The sequence below is a fragment of the Pristiophorus japonicus genome, chromosome 5, assembly GCF_044704955.1.
Source record: "Pristiophorus japonicus isolate sPriJap1 chromosome 5, sPriJap1.hap1, whole genome shotgun sequence".
Classification (NCBI taxonomy): domain Eukaryota; kingdom Metazoa; phylum Chordata; class Chondrichthyes; family Pristiophoridae; genus Pristiophorus; species Pristiophorus japonicus.
This window is the reverse complement of record NC_091981.1, coordinates 191,804,012-191,827,675: the sequence shown is the minus strand read 5'-3', so window position 1 is coordinate 191,827,675 and position 23,664 is coordinate 191,804,012. Positions and strand designations below refer to the sequence as shown.

Sequence of the window (23,664 nt, the reverse complement as noted above, 5' to 3'; positions counted from 1 at the left end):
TGATTAGCATTTTGTTTCTGTTTCACCTGCAGTCAGCCAGATTGACAAGCTGGCTGTATGTCGGGCAAGTAGGCCTGCGGCACCCCGCCACAACTGGGTAGCAGAGAGGAGGGAGGGAGAGACCGGAGGCTCTGATTGGGGGTGGGGGTCGGAAGGCTGGGATTGGGCTGTGGCAGGATCAGAGATCGGGGAGGGGGTAGGAAGGCTGGGCGGGAGGTGGGGGTTTGTCAAAGGCTGGGGATCGAAGAGTGGGATGAGTGGTCAGGGGCTTGGTTTGGAAAGGCCCGAGATTGCAAGGGGGGATGTCGGAAGGTCAGTGATTGGAGGCCAGAGGGGTGGGGGATTGGGGGCCAGGGATCAAAGACTGGAGGTGGTGGTCAGGGCGGGATCGGAGATCTTGGAAGGGAGGTCGGAGGGAGATCAAAAAGATTGGGGGGGGGTGTCCAAATTTCAGGGGATTGGTGAGGTAGGGACGCTGGATCCAGCAAGTAAGTGGAAAGACACTTAACCTCCTGGATCCGGCAGTCCTCACCTTCCCTCAGTTGCCTGGTTCCCTGAAGCCTGGGAAACCCGGCCGCCCGGAGTTAAATTTAAAATGGTGCTTCCAAATGGGGCACGCAGTCTCATTATAATATTTAAAGTACTATCTCTACACTATCATATCAAACACTCCTAGGACAGGGACAGAAAGGATTAGATGAAGAGGAAAGCTCCCTCCTGAAAGAAAAAAAAATTACAGGGCTATGGGGAAAGGGCAGGTGGGTGGAATTAGCTGAAGTGCTCTTGCAGAGTCGGCATGGGCTCGACGGGCCAAATGGCCGCCTTCCGTGCTGCAACCATTTTATGATTCAACCCGCCTCCTGGGAGCAGATTGGCAACCCATCCCCTGTCTCACCGCCTTTAAAATTGGAAGTGGGCGGGTGGGTGGCGTGTTCGGGTCGGGATTCAGATTTCTACTACTTTAACCTCCCACCTGACCCAAACCCATTTGTTTTTTGGTGTTAAAATTCCGGAGATGCCGTTTTTCAGATGAGGTGTTAAACCAACGATCTCTTAGGTGGACGTAAAAGATCCCATTGCACTATTTCGCAGAAGAGCAGGGGAGTTATCCCTGGTGTCCTAGCCAATATCTATCCCTCAATCAGCATCAATAAATAAACAGATTATCTGATCATTATCACATTGCTGTTTGTAAAGGGTTGAAGATGCCTGTGCGTGGATTTGGTCATCCTTGATATGAGGGATCGCATGAGTACTTCATTGGCTGTAAAGTGCTTGGGAAATCCTGAGATCGTGAAAGTTTTTCTTTTTCTTTTCTCCTCAGCTTCCTATCAAAATGCATTACCTCTCACTACTCTGCATTAAATTGCATCTGCCATGTGTCTGCCCATTTTAACAGTCTATTGATGTCTAACTGAAGTTTGTTACTAACCTCCTCACTGTTCACTACATATCCAATGTTGGTGTCATCTGCAAACTGAAATTATGTCCTGTATAACCAAGTTCAGGTAATTAATGGCCTAGAAATCCCGGTCGGCTGCTTCCCACGGGCGATCGGCTAAAAAAGGGAAAAAAGATGCGCACTTACCAGAACCTGCTGTGCGCACAAGAGTTCCCGGTCCTGAGGCCTCCTCTCACTGTGTGTCGCAGCGCGTGCACGTCAGGACGTCTGCAGAGCTGGAGCTGCAGTCACATGGCTCTGGGCAGCCAATCCAGGTAAAGTATTTTCTCATTCATAATAATGGGAACTCCGTAAGTTGAAGTTCCCATTATTATGATTGAAAAACCCTCCCAAACACCCAAAACAATAATAAAAAATAGAAAAACTACACCACATATTTAACATTAATTTAAATTAAAGTTATTTATGTCTTAAAAAATATATATTTTTCCGATTTTTTTTAAAGATTTTTAAATTATGGTTTAAAATAAATTTACCGTAGTGGGGAGGGTGTTTAACCATAAAGTGTGTTTTTATAACTTTATTTTAAAATGTTTTTGTGTATTTTAAAACTCTTATGCCTGTAAAAGAGTTTTCAGAACATTTGCTGGCCAAGATATGGGTAAATACCGCAATCTTGCCTATGCGAATGTTCTCGCTCCCGAGGTATGGATGATCGGAAAAGCTGGTTTTCAACGCATGTGCATTGTACGCTGAAAACTGGTTTTTGCGATGCTTTCCCGGGTCTGTACACACTCAGTATGGACCCGGGGAGGCTGAGATTTCTGGGCCGATATACATCAAAAAGAATAGTCGTCCTGATACAGACCCCGAGGGACACCACTGTATACTTTCCTCCATTCTGAAAAACAACCATTCAGCACTACTCTCTGCTTTCTGACTTAAGGCAATTTCACATCCATGGTGGCATTGTCCCTCATGGCTTCAATCTTGTTGATAAGTCTATTTATGGTACTTTATCAAACGCCTTTTGTAAGTCCACATACACATCAACCGCAGTACCTGCATCAACCCTCTTTGTTACTTCATCAAAGAACTCAATGAAGTTAGACCAACACAATTTTCCTTTAATAAATCCATGCTGGCTGTCATTTATTAATCCATATTTTTCCAAGTGACAATTAATTTTGTCATGGATTGTTGTCCCTGAAAGTTTCCCCACCACCGCCATTAGGCTGACTGGCCTGACTATGCTGATCCCTCTCCCCCTTTTTTGAACAGGTGTGTAACATTTTCATTCTTCAACAGTACAGTATGGAATGGTTAATAATTGTTGAGACCAGGCCTGTACTATTACAGTGGAAGAAATAATATATGTTCAGAGTTGTTTCATCCCAGATGAAGAAATACTTGAATATTTAGGTGGCAAGATTGCATAGCGCGTAAGTCCCACCCCACGACTTATATTCAGGTTACCACCCCCGAGAACGAGTGGAGTGCAAAATATCGCACTCCACTTGCTCTGTGAGGCGCAAGCGGGGCGGAAGGATATTGTGAGGGGCGGTTGTTCCTGTAGCGCTACTGCGTAGACAGGGCCTTCCTCTTCATTAAAGGGGAGGACCAAGCTTGCGACTCTGTGGGGGAGAAACGGGTCCCTACCTGGACCACCAGGGAGCGGGATGTCGTGGCAGCAGTTCGGCACACAAGCGGAGTGCCAGGCTACAAGATCACGGCACGGATCCCGCGATCCAAAAAGGCGGCGGCCATAACCGGTAAGTCGGCCATTTTCTTATTCTGAAATCTCCACCTCCCCTTTAAATTTCACTCTGTAGTGGCCTACAGCCTGATCCACGCCCCCTGAAGCTGTCGCTGGCATCATCCTGCTCAGCTTTAGGGGGCGGCAACAAATTTTCACTCCGGGGCGAAAATGGGTCACTGCGCACGGTGATGACGTTGTCATCGCCGGTGCAGCGGAGCGGGGCGCTAAAAACCCGTGGGATTTTGCGGGAGTAGTCAGCAGTGCCGTGCCCAGGTGAAAAATGATTTGCGCCCTGGGAGCGCTGCAGGAGGTGCAAATACTCCGAATTTTTCCCCCTTAATATTTCATGCTGTTATCTGAAGAATTACTGTAACTCTGAGTACCTCTAGTGGAGCAATGCAGTAACCACAGTGCTCCTGCCAATGAATATCCATATTGTCTCCCTAGCTTGGCAATTTACCTAGCGGTGAGAGAAGGAATGACATGAGCAAAATCACCTTGTTGTACCAATGTAATTACTTCTTAATTAATTAATCACATAAGAAACAGCATCGTCAACGCATTCAGCTTTCTACAGCTTGAATTGTTTAAGCACTACAGAAAAAAGTAACAGGGCAGTAATTGCACGCAGTGGAGTTCTTCTGTGAATATTTAAGACTCTCAGAAAAAATTCCTCTCCATGACAGTCATAATGTGTTTTTGGTCTAAGCTGTGTCTAGGAGGGGTCAAGTATGTTATTCCCTCCTTCCTAACTATACGTTTTCACCAATGTTCCACTTAACCTCTATGTTAACCCTAACCCTAACCCTAACCCTCTGTGTTGTTCATTACAGGACCTCTACTACCAGTCATATTCACAAGTGGGTGTGATGTTTGCCTCAATTCCCAATTTTAATGACTTTTATATTGAACTTGATGGTAATAACATGGGAGTTGAGTGTTTGCGCCTCTTGAATGAAATAATAGCTGACTTTGATGAGGTATGTTTAATTCAATATTAACCATACGAAATGATAGAAGTCTTTAAAAAAATGACTGAACAAAACTCTTATTTTATAATTCTTTTAAATGTGTTTACATCTTTCTTTTGGTACAAAAGCTAATGGACAAGGAATGCTATAAGGATATAGAGAAAATCAAAACAATTGGCAGCACTTACATGGGAGCAGTTGGACTTGTCCCAACAACTGGAACCAAGGTGAGCAATTGCTTTTGAAGTTTTTAAGTTAATGGTGAGTCATCATTTCTAAGCACACACAGGGAAAACAACCAATAAAGTAGCTGTTCTCCGATTCCACAAGTAAAAGGGCACCAAAAATACCTGGTAGCAATGGAGAAAAAATTGATTCTGAACAAATGTAAACTAAGCCTGATCTAGTTTCTTGGCATTATAACACAGCAAGTTGGACATCCCTGTCCTGTTTTGGTGGAATTTGCTGCAATTGCATTTATACCAAGTGCAGCTCTCTAAGGTTCACAGACAGAATCAACTGAACAGCTACATGTACTGCTAATGAATTGTCATCATTTAGTGTCAATATCATTTGGGTTTCAGCTTTCTAAATGCCAGCTGCTTTGAGTGGAGACTGTGAGCCCAAAATTCAGTACTACTGGAAAGCTGGTGCTTCCCCCACCTTTTCGGGGCCATTAGTGCTGAAATTTGTGTGTGGTTAAGCCACCCCATATTCAACTCCAAAATTGAACAAATGGGTTTCCAGCATTAATGAACCCTTCCAAAGTGGATTTTTCAGAGATGTGGCTGTCTTAATTCGAGCGTTATGACCACTGAGAAATTCAGCATGCAGGTAAGGGTTTTTAAATGAGCTAGCTGCTTCCTGGCCTTTTTAAAGACCAGGGTTTGCACAAGTCCCTGAGGAGGTTAGAAAATTGGCTGGTGTAAGAGGTTCAAGGAGAGCCAAAAGATTCACTGATATGGAGCTGGAGACATTGATGGACAGTGTGGAGGACAGAAGAAGAATAGTTTCCTGATGAGGGGAGGCCTGGCAGACAGGCAGTACATAATACATGGAGGGAGATTGCAGGGGAGGTGTCAGGCAACTCCATATAAAAGTGAGGACACACCCTCCCAGGAGGGTGCTGGGCAGTCTGCACCTGACCCTTCCAGAGTGGCGATGGGTCAACGCCTCTTAGTTCTGGGGCGATGGGGATCATCCTCCTCCTCCTCCTGTGCCTCCTCCTCCTCCTCCTCCTCAGGTGGTATTACTGGCTCGACCTCCAGCACCTGTCCCCTCATGATGGCCAGGTTGTACAACATGTAGCAGACCACGATGATTATGGAGCCCCATTGAGGAGAGTACTGCGAGGTGCTACCAGAGCGGTCCAGGCACCTGAACCTCTGCTTAGGGATGCCAATGTACTGCTCGATGATGCAACTGATGTCACAATGAGCGTCATTGTATGGATGCTCTGGCTACCCTGGGCTTCCGCAGTGGAGTGAGCAGCCAAGTGGACAGGGGATATCCCTGGTCCCCAAGCAGCGAACCGCAATTCTGATTTGGGCTGGAGAAGAAGACGGGCACACTGGTTTGGCACAGAATTAATGACTCATGGCTGGTGCCTCCCTTGCCCGCTGCACGGTGCTGATGGCGACGCCTTCTCCTGCGTGCCACCCTGCTTCTCACCAGGTGTATCAGGTGTCACCCTCCCAACACTCCTCCCATCCTCAGAGTGAACCCTGCCAAGCAGGTCTCTGCAGCCCACAGGCCTCCACTAAAGAGTCAGACCTGAAAGTTGTACAAAAGTACAGGGATATGTGCAAACCTCTGAGCAGCATTCAGCAGGTTTGATGGAGCCAAAACAATGAATAAAACTATCAAAAGCAAAATACTGCGGATGCTGGAGTCTGAAATAAAAACCCTAATATATAATAAAACTATTTTCCTACCAAACGGACCCGATCGCGGCAAAACTCCAGCGGTGTCGCATTCGTGCACCGACTGGGCACTGCCTGAAGAAGTCCTCGGTTGTTGCTGCTGAATTTCGCGGGTGTGGTCGTTTTCCAGTAGCTCGCCCGCTAAAGACCTCACCATGCCACTAACTCCTTTACCGTGGCTTCACCCTGCCGTTTCCGTCAGAAGTGCTCACCGCTCAAATACCACCCAAGCTGAACATGGCTCGGGTTGGGGAAAACACCCGACCGCGGCGGCCGATTGATTTTTTCGATTGCCCGCTCAAACCCCGCGATGGCCGTCCCTTCGGGGATGATAGGTTTCGGCCCCTGTGCTTCTAAATTTGCATACACTTTATCGTGTCACGAGCTTCCTACTTACGACTATATTTTTTTGTTTTGTGATGTAAAAAATGTATTATTGCAATGTTGTAAAGTAATATTTGCATATGCAATGATAAGATATATTGACAAAAGTATCATTCAAGGTGTGGCACGTTACACATATCCAAGATGTTGCTCATCATTGTAGTACAAAGAGAGACACAAACAAATACAGGTGCGACGTCCAAAATCCAGAGTTTCAGAGTCCGGACACTGGGCCAATCCATGACGGGGTCGTCTAGAAACCGGAAAATGTTCTGAAATCCAGACTCCCCGCCTTAGCCTGACCTCCCACGGCCTCACCTCCTCCGGCCTCCGGCCACCCGACCTCCCCCAGCCTAAGCCACACCATCCCCCAGCCTCGGCCACACCTCCTCCGGCCTCCAGTCACCCGATCTCCCCCAGCCTCGGCCACACCTCCCCTGGCCTCTGGCCACACCATCCCCCGGCCACACCATCCCCCGGCCTCTGGCCACCCGACCACCCCCCACTCCCGGCGGCCCGATCGAACCTCCTCCCCGCCACCCCTGGCCTCGGCTCGACCAACCCCCAAAACTCCAGCATCCCGACCAACCCCCCCCAACCTCCAGCGGCCCGACCGACCTCCACCGTACCTACCTTCCTCAGCCCAGGCAAAGACGTTCCAAAATCCAGAAATACCCGGAATCCGGAATGACCTCGATCCTGCGGTTTCCGGATTTTAGATATCACACCTGTAATGCTGGAAACACTCAGCAAGTTAGACAGCATCCATCAAGAGAACACAAACTGCCCTTTTGCATGTGGAATTATTTTTCAGAACTGGATGATATGACAAATGAACAGCATTTAAAAGGAATGCAAAAGGGAAAAAGAACCAGACACACAGGAGGAAAGAAATAAAATAGCCTGTAAAGTGTTGAGGTGGAGAACAGATGATGCTTAAATGGACTCCAGGTGCAAATCACTGCTGCCATTTAACTATCTCCTGTTCTCCACCTAAGCATGTTACAGATCATCCTATTTCCCTTCCTCCCTGCTCCCTGTGTAGTTGTTGTCTGTTATTTTTCAACTCCTCGCCTCTTTTTAAATGTTATTAATCCATATTATCTTCCAATTCTGAGAAAGGCTTCCACAACGGGAAAAATCAAATTGTGTTCTCTCGAGAGCTGCTGCCTGAGTGTTTCCGGCATTTTCTGTATTTGGTTCAGATTGCCAGCATCTTCAGTATTGTGCTTCTGCTTCATATTACTAACGGAGAATTTTCCTCCATGGCAACACACAATCCTTTTATGTTGTCATGAGAAACAAATTAAAAACAGTCTTGAAAAGTAATGCCGCAAGCAGGCAAATCACCTTATTAAAATTGGATACAGTCATACTCTGGTAATCTCATATGTTAGTAACCTGCCAGTTCTCTTAAAGGAGGAATATATAGAGACTTGTAGCAACCTATAGTTGATTCCAACAAAAAATGAGTGACTCAGAACCGGATCTAATAAAGAGATCACAAGTCAGACAAGTGGTCAGTCGAGACTAAATTAAAGCCATTCTGCAACTTTAGTTACTAATGGTGAAGTGCCCAATTTAGCCAAGTAATATTCAATAGTTTAAATTCTGAAAGTGTCACAAACTTAATTGTACTTCCAAATGTATATAGATCTGTGTGATCTCAATTGACTATTCCACTGGTTTTGTCATGGAATTGTTGTTTGTACTAATCAAACTATCATCTAGTGGTACAATTCATTTGAAAAACAAGGTCCAACATAATGGCAATAACATTTAAAGTACAGCATCAGACTATTGTATTTGTGAATATTGAATCAATACAATGGTTTCATTAGGTGTCAAAAATTATGCTCTTAGTTCAAGCCACTAATCCAATTATTTCTAAACTTGATGGAGTTACATAAGAACATATGAACATAAAAATTAGGAGCAGGGGTAGGCCATTCGGCCCCTCGATCCTGCTCCACCATTCAATGAAAGCATGGCTGAACGAGCTTAACACTTTCCTGCACTTGCCCCATATCCCTTGATTCCCTTAATATTAAAAATCTATCTATCTCAGTCTTGAATATATGCAAAGACTGAGCCTCCACAGCCTTTTGGAGTAGAGAATTCCAAAGCTTCACCAACCTCTGAATCCTAAATGGCTGACCCCTTATTCTGAAACTGTGACCCCTTGTTCTAGTCTCCTCAGCTAGAGGAAACATCCTCCCTGCATCTACCCTGTCAAGCCCTGTAAAAATGTTGTGTGTTTCAATGAGATCACTTCTCATTCTTCTAAATTCTAGAGAATATAGGCCTAGTCTACTCAATCTCTCCTCATTGGCAAATCCCCCCATCCCAGGAATCAGTCTAGTGAACCTCTGTTGCACTCCCTCAATGGCAAGTATATCCTTCCTTAAGTAAGGAGATCAAACTTTACACAATACCCCAGGTGGGGAACGGGCGTGGAAGTGGAGCTGAGTCCATGATCAGATCAGCCATGATCGTATTAAATGGCGGAGCAGGCTTGAGGGGCCGTATGGCCTACTCCTGCTCCTATTTCTTATGTTCTTATGTTCACCAAACCTTATATAAGATGTCTTTACTCTTATACTCAAATCCTCTTGTAATAAAGACTAACATTCCATTTGCTTTCTTAATTGCTTGCTGTACCTGCATGTTAACTTTCAGTGATTCGTGTACAAGGACACCTAGATCCCTCTGAACACAAACATTTCCAAAATCTCTCTCCATTTAAAAAATACTCTGCTTTCTATTTTTCCTACTAAAGTGGATAACTTCACAAATCTCCACATTATATTCCATTTGCCATGTACTTGCCCACTCACTTAGTCTGCCTATATCATTTGAAGCTTCATTGCATCCTTCTCACAACTTACTCACCCACCTACCTTTGTATCATCAACAAACTTGGATATATTACATTTGGTACCCTCATCCAAATCATTGATATAAATTGTGAATAGCTGGGGACCAAGCATCGATCCTTGCGGCACTCCACTAGTTACGACCTGCCAACCCGAAAATGACCCATTTATTCCTACTTTCTGTTTTCTGTCCATCAACCAATCTTTAATCCATGCTAGTATATTACCCTCAATTCCATGAGCTCTAATTTTGTTCAATAATCTCTTATGTGGCACCTTATCAAATGCCTTCTGAAAATCCAAATATACCAAATCCACTGGTCCCCCTTATCTATTCTGCTAGTTACAACCTCAAAAAACTCTTAACAGATTTGGCAAACATGATTTCCCTTTCCTAAATCCACATTGACTCTGCCCAATCCTATTATTTTTTAATTGCCCTCTTACCATGTCCTTAATAATAGATTGTAGCATTTTCTCTGTTCTAGAACTGTTCTAGAATCTATGGAATTTGGGAAGATGACAACCAATGCATGCACTATCTCTATAGCCACATCTTTCAAAACCCTAGGATGTAGGCCATCAACTCCAGGGGATTTATCAGCTTTCAGAGCCATTAATTTCTCCAGTACTATTTTTTTACTAATACTAATTTCTTTCAGTTCCTATTCCCGCGAGACCCTTGGTGCTCCACTATTTCCAGGAGGTTTTTCGTATCTTCTTCCGTAAATACAGACTCAAAGTATTTGTTTAATTTCTCCGGCATTTCCTTAACACCCATTATAATTTCTCCTGTCTCAGCCTGTAGGGAACCCACATTTACTTTTGCTAATCTTTTCCTTTTTACATACCTATAGAAGCTTTTACAGTCTGTGTTTGTGTCTCTTGCAAGTTTATTCTCATATTCTGTGTTCCTTTTCTTTATCAATTTCTTGGTCCTCCTTTGCTGAATTCTAAAATCCTCCCATTCCTCAGGCTTACTGCTCTTTTTGGCAACATTATATGCCTCTTACTTTGACCTAATACTATCTTTAACTTCTCTTGTTACATAAGATCATAAGAATTTAAAGCAGGAGTAGGCCATTTGGCCCCTCGAGCCTGCTCCGCCATTAAATAAGATCATGGCTGATCTGATCCTGGGCTCAGCTCCACTTCCCTGCCTGCTCCTCATAACCCTTCACTCCCTTATAACTCAAAAATCTGTCTATCACCACCTTAAATACGTTCAATGACCCAGCCTCCACAGCTCTCTGGGGCAGAGAATTCCACAGATTTACGACTCTCAGAGAAGAAATTCCTCCTCATCTCAGTTCTAAATGGGCAACCCCTTATTCTTAAACTATGCCCTAGTTCTAGATTCCCCCACGAATGAAAACATCCTCTCTGCGTCCAACCTATCAAGACCATTCAGAATCTTATATGTTTCAATAATATCACCTCTCATTCTTCTAAACTCCAATGAATATAGACCCAACCTAGTCATCCTTTCTTCATAAGTCAAACCCTTCATCTCCGGAATCAACCGAGTGAACCTTCTCTGACCAAAACTGTACACAGTTGTTAGCCATGGTTGGACTACCTTTCCTGTGCATTTTTTGTGCCTGAAAGGAATGTACATTTGTTGTAAATTATGTATTAATTCTTTAAATGCAAGCTATTGTTTGTCAACCATTGTCACGTATGTAACCATCATGCAACGGTAACCTTCATGTAACTGTAACCTTCATGCAACTCCTGTACACTGTACATATACCCTAGAAATGCACACCCTGACCACAGGGGGTGAACTTGTGGGAGACACTCCTCACCTGGGTTTCCAGGTATAAAAGGGGAGGTCCCACCCAGGGTCAGCTCTCCTTGGTCCTGGGAATAAAGGTTAAGGTCACGTAGTGACTGTGTCTGCAGTACATGCCTCGTGTGAGTTTGTAGTAAGGTGCAGGGACACCACAACCATCATACCTTTTAACGTAGTTTCCCAATCTACTTTGGCCAACTCTCTCCTCACATCTATGTAGTTTCCTTTGTTTAGATTTAAGACCCTAGTTTCGGATTTAACTAAATCACTTTCAAACTTAATGGAAAATTCTATCATATTATGGTCACTCTTCCCTAAGGGCCCCTTTACTACAAGGTTATTAATTAACCTTTTCTCATTGCACAATACTAGATCTAAAATAACCTGTTCTCTAGTTAGTTCCTCATCATACTGATCTTGAAAACCATCTTGTATACATTCCATGAATTGGTCCTCCACACTATTACCGCAAATTTGGTTTGTCCAGTCTATATGTAGATTAAAGTCCCCCACGATTATTGTATTACCTTTGTTACATTCACATCTAATTTTCTGATTTAAACTGTGCCCTACATTACCGATACTGTTTTGGGGCCTATAAACAACTCCCCACCAATGATTTCTGCCCCTTGCTGTTTCTTAGCTCCACCCAAACTGATTCTACTGCTTGATTTTTCGAGCAAAGATCCTTTCTCTCTACTGTCTTTATCCCATCTTTTATCATGGCTACCCCTCCTCCTTTTCCATTTTGCCTATCTCCTCTAAAAGTTAAGTATCCTGGAATATTAAGTATCCAACCTTGGCCACTTTGCAACCACGTCTCCATAATGGCTATTAGATCAAACCTATTAATTTCTGTCTGCGTTATTAATTCATCTATGTTGTTGCAGATATAGTGCATTTAACTTTGGCATTTTTCTATTTTCCCTGATGTCACCTTAGTCACTAATGCCCTATTACCTTTGTTACTCTCTCTGTCCCTTCCTGACCCACTCTGCTTATTTTTACCCAAAACTCTGCTCTGCTCTGGCGCCTTGACATTTCTCTTGCTGCTTTAAAATTTATTCTTTCCTCAATCCTCCTCCCCGCCCGCCCCCACCCCCCCGCACCATTAGTTTAAAGCCCTGTCTACTGCCCTAGTTATTCGATTCGCCAGGACACTGATGCCAGTGAAGCTCATCCCAACAGTTCCCTCTTTTCCCAGTACTGGTGAATTGCCCCATAAAGCAAAACCCCTGCTTCCCACACCACTCCTTGAGCCATGCATTTAACTTTCTAATCTGCTTATCCCTATACAAATTAGCACGTGGCTCAGGTAACAATCCAGAGATTATTACCTTTGAGGTTCTGCTTTTTAATTTGGACCCCAACTCCTCAACCTCTTTCAGCAGAACCTCATTCCTTGTTCTACCTATGTCGTTGGTTCCTACATGGACCATGACAACTGGATCAATTATTAAGGATATCATAGCAGCACATTTGGAAAGAGGTGACATGATAGGTCCAAGTCAGCATGGATTTGTGAAAGGGAAATCATGCTTGACAAATCTTCTGGAATTTTTTGAGGATGTTTCCAGTAGAGTGGACAAGGGAGAACCAGTTGATGTGGTGTATTTGGACTTTCAGAAGGCTTTCAACAAGGTCCCACACAAGAGATTAATGTGCAAAGTTAAAGCACATGAGATTGGGGGTAGTGTGCTGACGTGGATTGAGAACTGGTTGGCAGACAGGAAGCAAAGAGTAGGAGTAAATGGGTACTTTTCAGAATGGCAGGCAGTGACTAGTGGAGTACGTATGACACTAAGTTGGGTGGCAGTGTGAGCTGCGAGGAGGATGCTATGAGGCTGCAGAGTGACTTGGATAGGTTAGGTGAGTGGGCAAATGCGTGGCAGATGAAGTATAACATGGATAAATGTGAGGTTATCCACTTTGGTGGTAAAAACAGAGAGACAGACTATTATCTGAATGGTGACAGATTAGGAAAAGGGAAGGTGCAACGAGACCTGGGTGTCATGGTACATCAGTCATTGAAGGTTGGCATGCAGGTACAGCAGGCGGTTAAGAAAGCAAATGGCATGTTGGCCTTCATAGCGAGGGGATTTGAGTACAGGGGCAGGGGGTTGTTACTACATTTGTACAGGGCCTTAGTGAGGCCACACCTGGAGTATTGTGTACAGTTTTGGTCTCCTAACTTGAGGAAGGACATTCTTGCTATTGGAGGAGTGCAGCGAAGGTTCACCAGACTGATTCCCGGGATGGCGGGACTGACATATCAAGAAAGACTGGATCAACTGGGCTTGTATTCACTGGAGTTCAGAAGAATGAGAGGAGATCTCATAGAAACGTTTAAAATTCTGACGAGTTTAGACAGGTTAGATGCAGGAAGAATGTTCCCAATGTTGGGGAAGTCCAGAACCAGGGGTCACAGTCTAAGGATAAGGGATAAGCCATTTAGGACCGAGATGAGAAGAAATCTCTTCACCCAGATAGTGGTGAACCTATGGAATTCTCTACCACAGAAACTTGTTGAGGCCAATTCACTAATTATATTCAAAAAGGAGTTAGATGTAGTCCTTACTACTAAAGGGATCAAAGGGTATGGCGAGAAAGCAGGAATGGGGTACTGAAGTTGCATGTTCAGCCATGAACTCATTGAATGGCGGTGCAGGCTCGAAGGGCCGAATGGCCTACTCCTGCACCTATTTTCTATGTTTCTATGACCCTCCCCTTCTTACTCCAAGTTCTTCTCCAGCCACGAGGATATGTCTTTAACCCTGGCACCAGGCAGGCAACACAACCTTTGGAACTCCCGGTTGTGGCTGCAGAGAACAGTATCGATCCCTCTGACTATACTGTCCCCTATCACAACTACATTCCCTTTTACTCCCCCCACTTGAATAGCTTCCTGCAGCATGATCAGCCTGCTCATCCATCCTGCATGTTTTTCCCTCATTCACACAGGCAGCAAAAATCTCATACCTATGGGATACGGGCAAAGGCTGAGGCTCCTCTAGCACTGCACCTGGGGTCTCCTGACTTGCCTGAGTTGCAGTCACACCTTCCTGTCCCTGACGACTAACCAGACCTGCACCACCAACTCTCCCCCTTCCTGGTGTCCTGCAATGTCTGCTCCTCAGACTCCAGCTCAACAACTCTGAGCTGAAGTTCCTCAAGAAGCAGGCACTTATTGCAAACATGGTTGTCCGGGATCACAATGCTCTCCACAAACTCCCACATGCTGCTGTTGCGGCACACCACCTGCACTGCTGTCCCTATCTGACCTTGTTCTATGTAATTAAATTTAATTACATTTGTATTTAATTAACTTAGTTTACAGTTTAGCTCCTTGACTTCTTATTTGATCTGGATTAAGTAATGGGTAATGAAATTAAATATCTACCTGTAACACAAAGCACTACAAATAGTGTGTGCAAAAAGCTGCATCTCCTTCCCCCTCTCTCTGAATTCCCACTCTTTCCAAATTCCCAAATAAACCACTCTGTTTAAGTCCACTCCCTTTAAGACCGTTCTGTGCAGACCACAGAGTTTTAAAACAATGTAACAACTTTACTATATCTTTGTCATAAATTTGACTAGTATATCTATACATATGTAAACATATAGATGGATCAGATTATTGTTAGTTTTAATCTGCTTTGTTAAAATCTCTTGCCTCAATTTGCTCCTTTACTGGGCTCATAAACCATGGTTGCCATTTGCACTACAACTGTCGCACCAGTTTGCATCGGCACTAAAGACTTGGATTTATATAGTGTCTTTCACGACCACCGGATGTCTCGAAGCGCTTTACAGCCACTGAAGTACTTTTGGAGTGTAGTCACTGTTGTAATGTAGGAAATTGCCTGAATCTGGAGTCAGAGTCCAATCCTAACACTGGAGCAAAGCAAAGTGAGACTTGCTAAAGAAGGCTTCGCTTCAGATTTCGTTGGGGTCTTGACTATGTTGGCTTCCATTAGGTTGCACTGGTTTTTTTCAGTGCAAATCACCTGAAATCAGCCAAACTAGCACAAAAGATCGTGGAATTTTAAGCACAAATTAGGTTCACTGCAAATCGAGTTTCCTCAATCTGTTGTACTAGTTTAAAAATCATCATGCTGGAAGCCAACCCTGCTTAGAAAACTGGCCACACCCCCAGATCAAATTCACTAATTGCTTCAATTGCAGGCCTTCAAGGAGCCTCCAAAAATTAAGCTTTTTAGGCACAAAGAAACTAATAGGCATGTTTTAAAGCTTTTGAATATATAAATTTTTAAATTTACTAACTGACCACTGTACACCGAGAAAGCAGGAATTGGGTACTGAAGTTGCATGTTCAGCCATGAACTCATTGAATGGCGGTGCAGGCTCGAAGGGCCGAATGGCCTACTCCTGCACCTATTTTCTATAACAAGCAAATGATTCTGTATAGATTTTTAAAGTCATTTCAGTTATTTAAAATTGGGTTACCCACAGGTGGTGGACTAGACATTGATTAAAAATGCTTGGGGACAAATTGCCCTGCGCCCCATTTGGAGACAATAACCTTCTGGGGTCGAGACATTTATCGCCCTGCCCAGACGTTTCACCCCCAGCGTGGAATTCAGCACTTCTCCCCTCAACGGAGGAGGAGCACTATCGGAGGCGCTCCGCATCTAAGAATATAAGAACATAAGAAATAGGTGCAAGAGTAGGTCACGGGGCTCCTCGAGCCTGCTCCGCCATTTAATTCGATCATGGCTGATCCGATCATGGACTCAGGTCCACTTCCCTGCCCGCTCCTTATAACCCCATAGTTCCTTATCAGTTAAGAAGCTATCTATCTCTGTCTTAAATTTATTCAATGTCCCAGCTTCCACAGCTCTCTGAAGCAGCGAATTCCACAGATTTACAACCCACTGAGAGAAGAAATTCCTCCTCATCTCAGTTTTAAATGGGTGGCCCCTTATTCTAAGATTATGCCCCCGAGATCTAGTCTCATGTGTGGTGGGATGCTCCCGGGGTGGTCGATTGGCGCTGACTCCAGTGCCACGCTCCGGAGCTCAGTGCCCCACCAGTAATGTCAGTGCTACGAGGATGCTCCGCATAGCGCTGATGCGGAATTTAATTAAAGGGGAAGGCCACTGCGCACTCTGCAGTCTCTTTGGCGGTCACCACTCGGTCACCACCTCAACCCAGCCAATGGCCTAGATCCATAATGGAGTGCCGGGCTGCAGGCTGGCAGCCGGTCGAGACGAGGGCCGCCATTGTCAGGCCGACAAAAGAGTCGGCCGACAGAAAAATATTGCATCATGTGGTGCAAAGGGGTGCCCCGGCTGCAGGTGTCCGCCAGGCCAGGCGCAAATCACGGGGCGTGGCACTGACGGCACAACACCCCCCAAAGCTCCGGGGCAATTTCTCTGGAGGTGCTATGAACCCCTTCCCCCAGGCGATAACCTCATTGCGCTCCATTAGCGCCTCCCAGAGGCACTAATGCGGCTACAAAAAAGGGCAAGTTCGCCCCCTTGTTTTTGTGATATTTCAAGCTGTTTTAATAAAACTGAACCAGGTGGCCACTCTTAAATATATCATGGAATATTTTTTAATGTAAACATTTTTTTGAAGAAAATTACATTCTAAAATGCTTCCCGATTGTGCTGGTTCATGGCAGATTTTACATTCGGCGATAAGCAAAAGAGAAAAATGCTCTTCTCAAAACTAGCTCAATTTTGAGCACAAATTGCATCCGGATCACCAATTGCACCCAAAGTGGAACCTTTACCCACAGGATTTCCACTCCACAAGTTTAGCATTTGTACAATGCTGAAAAAAATAAACACCTCACATCAATGTTAAATTTGTCGCATGAATGCACCGTCAATAAAGCGCGATAGTCCTTTTGAAGTATATGACATATGCCCACGCAATTTAGATATATGCAATTGTAATTCAAGCAAATGACTAAGTTTCTCATCTGTACAAATTGCTTCCAGGTCCAATTTTCAGCTTGTGTTTAGAATAGTGGATATCTGGAAATGATTATCAGACAGTAACTTAATCAAGGGGAGGAGATGTCAAAAACCATTAGAATTTTTTTTATTATCAAATGCAATTAACATCATCTGGTCTCCAAAATTTGATTACAACTCCAAATCACTCCCTGGAATTTGCTATCTTTTTTGCAATATATCTGTTTTACCTATTAAGTGGGGATTTTATCTGGATTTAATCAGTCTTAGTGCTGGCAATGGTTGTCGGTGTGTCATCTATTAGTGAATGCAAATAGTGTTTTCACAAGATAATCTTTGTCGCTCCACTGCTGCAGAGAACATGGAAAAATTGGTTCTTGTCGTGCCGATTTTATGGATGAAAAATGAGAGTTGGGGATCAATTTCCTGGCGTGATCTCTCACACCCGATCTCCCTCAGAAGTGCACCGGCTGCCAGATTGGAAACTGATAACTTCCAAATGTCTCGGATGCCTGTCTGAAACAAATGTTAAGCCCCTTGAATATGCTAATCAGGGTGCTTATGCCTGTTTTACAACTCCACTCCCAAATTTGGCATAACCTGGGCGGAGCTTGCATCATGCATACTCAGTTGTTCTGGGTGTACAAGGATCTAACCAGCGGTGCTTAAAGGAAGTGTTCCTCCTGGCTCCACAACAGTGCTGCAGGCCCCTGCCTACTCAGGCTCATCCCCCTCTGCTTCGCCTCCCCCCACCAGATATATCTGCGAACCAGCTCAGAGCCAGCGGCAGACGATGTTTCCAAGGCCCTCAATCGGTGAGTTGCACAAGGACACCTGTTTGGCATCCATGGCTCACCAATTCTATGCACATGAGGCTCGAGGCCCAATTTTCAGCATGCCTTGAGCCAACTTCTTCAGGTGATGGCCACTTCGTGTTGCATTCCAACACTACTCCAATTTTTCGGCCTGTATGTTCGTATGGTTCAGTTGCAAACCACGCCCTACATTCACTTATTGGGCCATTGGAGAAATACTACAAATTGACCTTCACTGGTCGGAGGACCATTACATTTTTCCTACTGCTTTTGAACAGAACTCGCCATCATAACCCAACCGAAAATCAAAAACTAGCAGCAGGATTTGCTTTATATTTACTAAATAGGTACTTTTCCAAACACATCCCTGTGGGCTTCCTGTTACAGTTATCCAGTAGCTGCAGTGTACATGTCACATTGACACAGCAACAGGCACTAGTATTTTACCCTGAAAAGTAACTTAATTGTGAAAAATAATAGGCAGTTCATACTGTTTTGATGTTCACTATACCCATCCCTCTGATCAATTCCCTGTGCTTCTGCTTCCAAGCGAGGAGTCTGCCTATAGTCGGAGCGTGGATGGGAAGGGTGGAGCTGACTGTAGAGGAAAATGGCTGCTTTGATATTAATGCTATAAGTTATAAATCATTGCCAACTTTTGACTCACAGAGCAGAGATTACTGGAGACTGGTTTCAGCAATAACTGCCTGTTCAGTAAAGTAGTCACACAACACCCCTGTCTTATATAAATTGTGTAAAGATATGCAACTCCATATGAATCTAAATACATTAAATTCTAGCATCTAATGGGTGGGCTCCAAAAATGTGATGAGCAGGCTTTGTTCACGAAGAAGCAGCAGTATATCGCTCTCGAGCCCTATAGCAGTTTAGCAGCAACATCTTGTTTTCCATGACAAAATCTCATTACTTCAGGGCCCAGCTGATTGAGGATTACTGGCTACGACTTTGACAAGTTGAAGTTCAGTTACAATAAACAGACAACTCCACTTGAAATCTCTGCATTCTTGCTGCTGATTCAAAAGGTGATGCAAAGACTATAATCCAAAGAATGTAGTGCAGTTCTCTTGTTCTTGAGCTTGTAAACCTGACCAGAAACTAGGAGCATACTTTGGTACAAACACAATTGTTGCTGTAATTTAATTGAGATGAACAGGTCCTTAAAATTCTGATAAAATAGTTTGGTCAGAGCCCAGACATTGATTTATGCATTTTTTAAATCAGTGCATCAAATTCCATTGTACTATATGACATATTACACTGTCCATGACAGGCTAAATAATGCAAAATGAGTTTACAGATTTCTACTATAAATGGGTGGAAATATCATTATAACAGATGCATCAATCTATTATTCATTTATACTGAATTCAGACATTGAAATGTTTTCACAGCAATGAATTTCCACATGCTGTGTGAGGAATACACAATGACCGAGTTCATCCATGTATGAGAAATATCTAGCTTTAAAGTCTTCTCCATGGAATAAATGAGTTGCTATTTCTCAGATTTTTATTTAGTCTGTTCATGTATATATGATATTTATGGTGATAATTTTATCAGAAAATGTATTTAAGTTTTACTTGCACCATATCTGGTTTGAATGGAGTTTTTTTAAGAAGTGTTCTAAAGATCTTCATTATTCCAAGCTGTATTCCAGGCATGACTGGCCTGCATCATGAAAATGTTATAAACAGGGATCAAGTGTTAACCTTTAAACTGCTGGCACCCAGCCAATCGGTTTTGTTTATTTTCAGCTATAGCATAAGAGTAATAAAACTACTCAGAAACAGCCTTATCAAAGAAAGAAAATAATTACTTGCCTTTATATAGTGTCTTTCATGACCACATCCCAAGGCACTTTACAGCCAATACAGTACATTTTATTATAAAATAAAAAAAAAATTTTAAACTACTAAAATAAGCACCTCAAAAATCACATAAAATGGAGGCATTTAAACATATATATTGCTTGTCCCACATCTTGTTTCTTCCCATTCACTCTGCCCTTTTTTATTTGTTTTATATTTAACTATAGCTTTATTCTTTTTCCTCATCTACTCTAACTCTATCCTACACATTCTAACTCGATACTTTTAAAAAATGTTTTAAATCCTTACCTCGTCTTCTCCCTTCCAGCTCCCACCATCCAGTTTAGAAGTAGGCACTATTTTTTTTAAAAGGTAGTATTTTTATTGGCTGTAAATCAGCTTGAAGGTCAGCTTTCCAGTCACCCAGAACTCAAGCTTCTGAAGATCAACCTGTAGCTAGGTCAAAATGTTGTAAAAAAATCATCTCCAGACAGTAAAGTCATTGGTAGTAAACATTTCATCCAAATAGGATTTGAACATCCATCCTTAATATTACCCTTCCAACTTCTAAGCAAAATACAGACCCAGAAATTGTGGTCTACAAATCTATCTGGTGGTCCCAGAGGCTTGGAGGCTTGTGGTCATGGGCCACAATGCAAAGGCCTTCGTAGATGCACATGTATATCCCAGGAGTGCAAGGATTTCGTATGCATAAATGGGATCATGTGGGCTAGCCCAACCTATTAATGGGGATCCCCATTCATACTTATGGTGATTCGTATGTACAGAATCATCATATGTATGAATGGGAATAACCCACAAGACACACAAACACTGAAAATAACTATTAAAATAAACCATCACATATTTTAAATTAATAAAATTGGAATTTAATTATTTAAAACAAAAAATTATTTTTTGAAAAATAAATTTACATATTTGAAAGGGTTTAAAAATAAACTGACATTATTTAACAGGATTTTAAATGTTTAAATTATTTTTTTAATGTATTTTTCTATACTTTAAAAGTCTTATGCTGATAAAAGCAGGCCTTACGCCTGCTTTTTTCAGTCATAAGAATTTGAAGTACATTTGCTGGGCAGGAGTTGGGCAAATAGCCCAACTCTCCGCCCACGGAGGCCCTTTAGTTTCAGATGCTTGCGATCTGTCAAAAGAGTCGCAAGTGCCAGGTTTAGGCGCATATGCTTCGCATAGCTAAACCCGGAATTTGCGGGGACCCCACGAGCATATGCACACCTCGTACGCAATTTTAGACCAATCGAGTAGCTTGAAATAACAAGGAAGGCACCAAGTGATAATAGATTCTTTAAATGTAAACGGTATTGAGCTCACTTTACTATTCATAGAATCCTCTTCAGCTAAGCAGCACAATGTGGATTATAACAAAAAGAATACAAGTGCATAAGAAACTATGGACCAAGAAAAGCCACTTAGACCTTCAAACCCATTCTTTCTGACAGACCAGGTATTATCTGTACCCTTCTCTGTAATATATGTAACCTCTTCAGAGAGGCAAATAACCAAAAAGAGAAAATCAAAATTTCTACCTTAGCTCTAAAGGCAATCAAGTGAAACTTGACTATTAATTTAACAATATTCACCTGAGCAGCGATATTCCACAGATGATATTCCTGTTATCTAATGAAGACAGAAGCCATGTTGCTCTGCAGATGTTTTTTTTTACTTCTACCCCTACTGCAATCACATTTCATTTAGTTTCTTTATAAAATAATGGATTCCTGTAACTTTGGGCCAAACAATTGCTGTTTCTAGTTCACAGAAACATTGATAAGCCCTATTAATTTGTCTATCTAATTAAAAGTCTTACAATCAATAGCTGCCCATAGTGTCACATCTCAAAAGCGCCAATATACTAATGTAGAAAGAAAGATTTGCATTTATGTAGTGCCTTTCACAACCAACGGACGTTCCAAAGCACTTTACAGCCAATGAAGTACTTTTTGAAATACATAGTTTAGTCACTGTTGTAACATAGGAAACATGGCAGCCAATTTGCACACAGCAAGGTCCCACAAACATAATGACCAGATAATCTGTTTTTTAGTGATGTTTATTGAGGGATACACATTGGCCAAGACAGTACAGATAACCCCCTTGCTTTTCTTTGAAATAGTGACATGGGATATTTTAAGTCCACCTGAGAGAGCAGACAGGGCCTCAGTTTAACATCTCATCTGAAAGACAGCACCTATGACAGTGCAGCACTCCCTCAGCAGTGCACTGGAGCATCAGCCTAGATATTTGTACTCAAGTCTACGGAGTGGGACTTGAACCCACAACCTTATGACACAGAGATGAGGGTATACCCAACTTAGCTACAGCTGACACATTACACTGTAGGACAAAACAATAATCTGGTTTGTCTTAAATAACTGCTATCTGTTAAATTAACCTAGCTGAGAACCTCCAATATCCCATTGATTAAATGCAAAAACCAGTTCCATAATTGATCAGGTAGGAAGTGTAACACACTAGTAACCAGAAACTACCTCAAAAACCACCATTTAAATGCTCAGTTTTGTTTTCAAAGATATAATTCACAAATCAGCAAGTACCACAAGCTCAACCAATCAATTTTATTCAAGTCCTTTGAGCAGCCATGCTATTTCCTCAAATACCCGGATATATGTATAGGCTTGTATGGAGCATAAGTACTGGCATGGACCAATTGGGCTGAATGGCCCATTTCTGTGCTGTAAATTCTACATAATTTAAACTTATACCACAACAAGTACATTAAATTACACAATTCTAGAAGAAAAACTAAACCTATCCATGAAGTTAGCCATTGCATATTAGAAATTCTTCGAAGATGTTTCCCCAATTCCCTGCTCAGTTCTCAGAGTTCCAGTTTTTCAAATGGGGCATTACAGTGCTTGTTGGTGCTGTCTTAAAACAGAATTATGTTTGTTAACTTGAGTAGCAACGAGTTTAGTCTTCTGGTTATAATCATTTTATTCTTTAACGACACCATAGAAAGCAATTTACAGTATAGTCACAGAGCACGCAAACCTAGGCATGGGTCCTTTCGTGCTGCTTGAACAAAAGAAAAAGCGTATATTTATATATTATTACCTTATCAAACTTGAGCTGGCATTGCCTAATATTGTAGTCTCTGGCTACATCATAGTCCAGAGACACAAGTCTACATTTTCTTCAACGTACATCAACAATGTTAGAAGCACGTTAAAACACTGTGGCCTTGCTGTGGTAAGCATAAACCTTCTAGTCTGTACCATAACATAACATTTCTAATTTAAAATATTATGAAAATATCCCAGCGGCTGTTGCTACATGATATCTGTATCTTTACCTCTCTCTAATGATACCAACCACATTTTTTCCCGATATCGAATGAACTAAACATGAACACCTTTCAGAAGCTGAATTAACTGAGTTCTATATGCCAACAGTTGGTAAACTCTATGGGGGGGATTTTTAATCTAAAAAAAATGGGTGGGTTGGGACATGGGGGTAGTTAAAGTGCTAAAAATCAGAATCCCGAATTGAATCCACCTCTAACTTGTCCACCTCCAGTTTTAACGGAGGTGGAACGGGAGGCGGGAAGTGTGGCGGGACAGGAGCGGACAGCCAACATGCCACATTCTCACCACCCTTGAGTAAAAATATTTCTCCTGAATTCCTTATTGGATTTATTAGTGACTATCTTACATTTCTAGCCTCTAATTTTCGACTCCCCCACAAGTGGAGTGGTTGAGGCAATTAGCATAGATGCATTTAGGAGAAGCTAGATAAATACATGCGGGAGAATTGAATAGAAGGATATGTTAGTACGGTGAGATTAATTAAAGTAAGTGGTCATTGGTGGCCGTGCCTTCAGCTGATCAGGCACTAAGCTCTGGAATTCCTTCCCTAAACCTCTCTGCCTCGCAACCTCTCTTTGCTCCTTTAAGATGCTCTTTA

The 23,664-nt window shown here is 42.8% G+C and overlaps 1 protein-coding gene across 1 annotated transcript in view; it reads left to right on the top strand.

Moving 5' to 3' along the window:
• LOC139263941 (adenylate cyclase type 1-like) overlaps window positions 1–23,664 on the top strand; it is a 513,151-nt gene that overhangs the window by 445,084 nt on the left and 44,403 nt on the right. Inside the window, exons 16-17 of the mRNA XM_070880028.1 lie at window positions 3,995–4,141; window positions 4,261–4,359. Coding sequence (XP_070736129.1) covers window positions 3,995–4,141; window positions 4,261–4,359 — 246 coding nt within the window. The remainder of the gene's footprint in view (window positions 1–3,994; window positions 4,142–4,260; window positions 4,360–23,664) is intronic.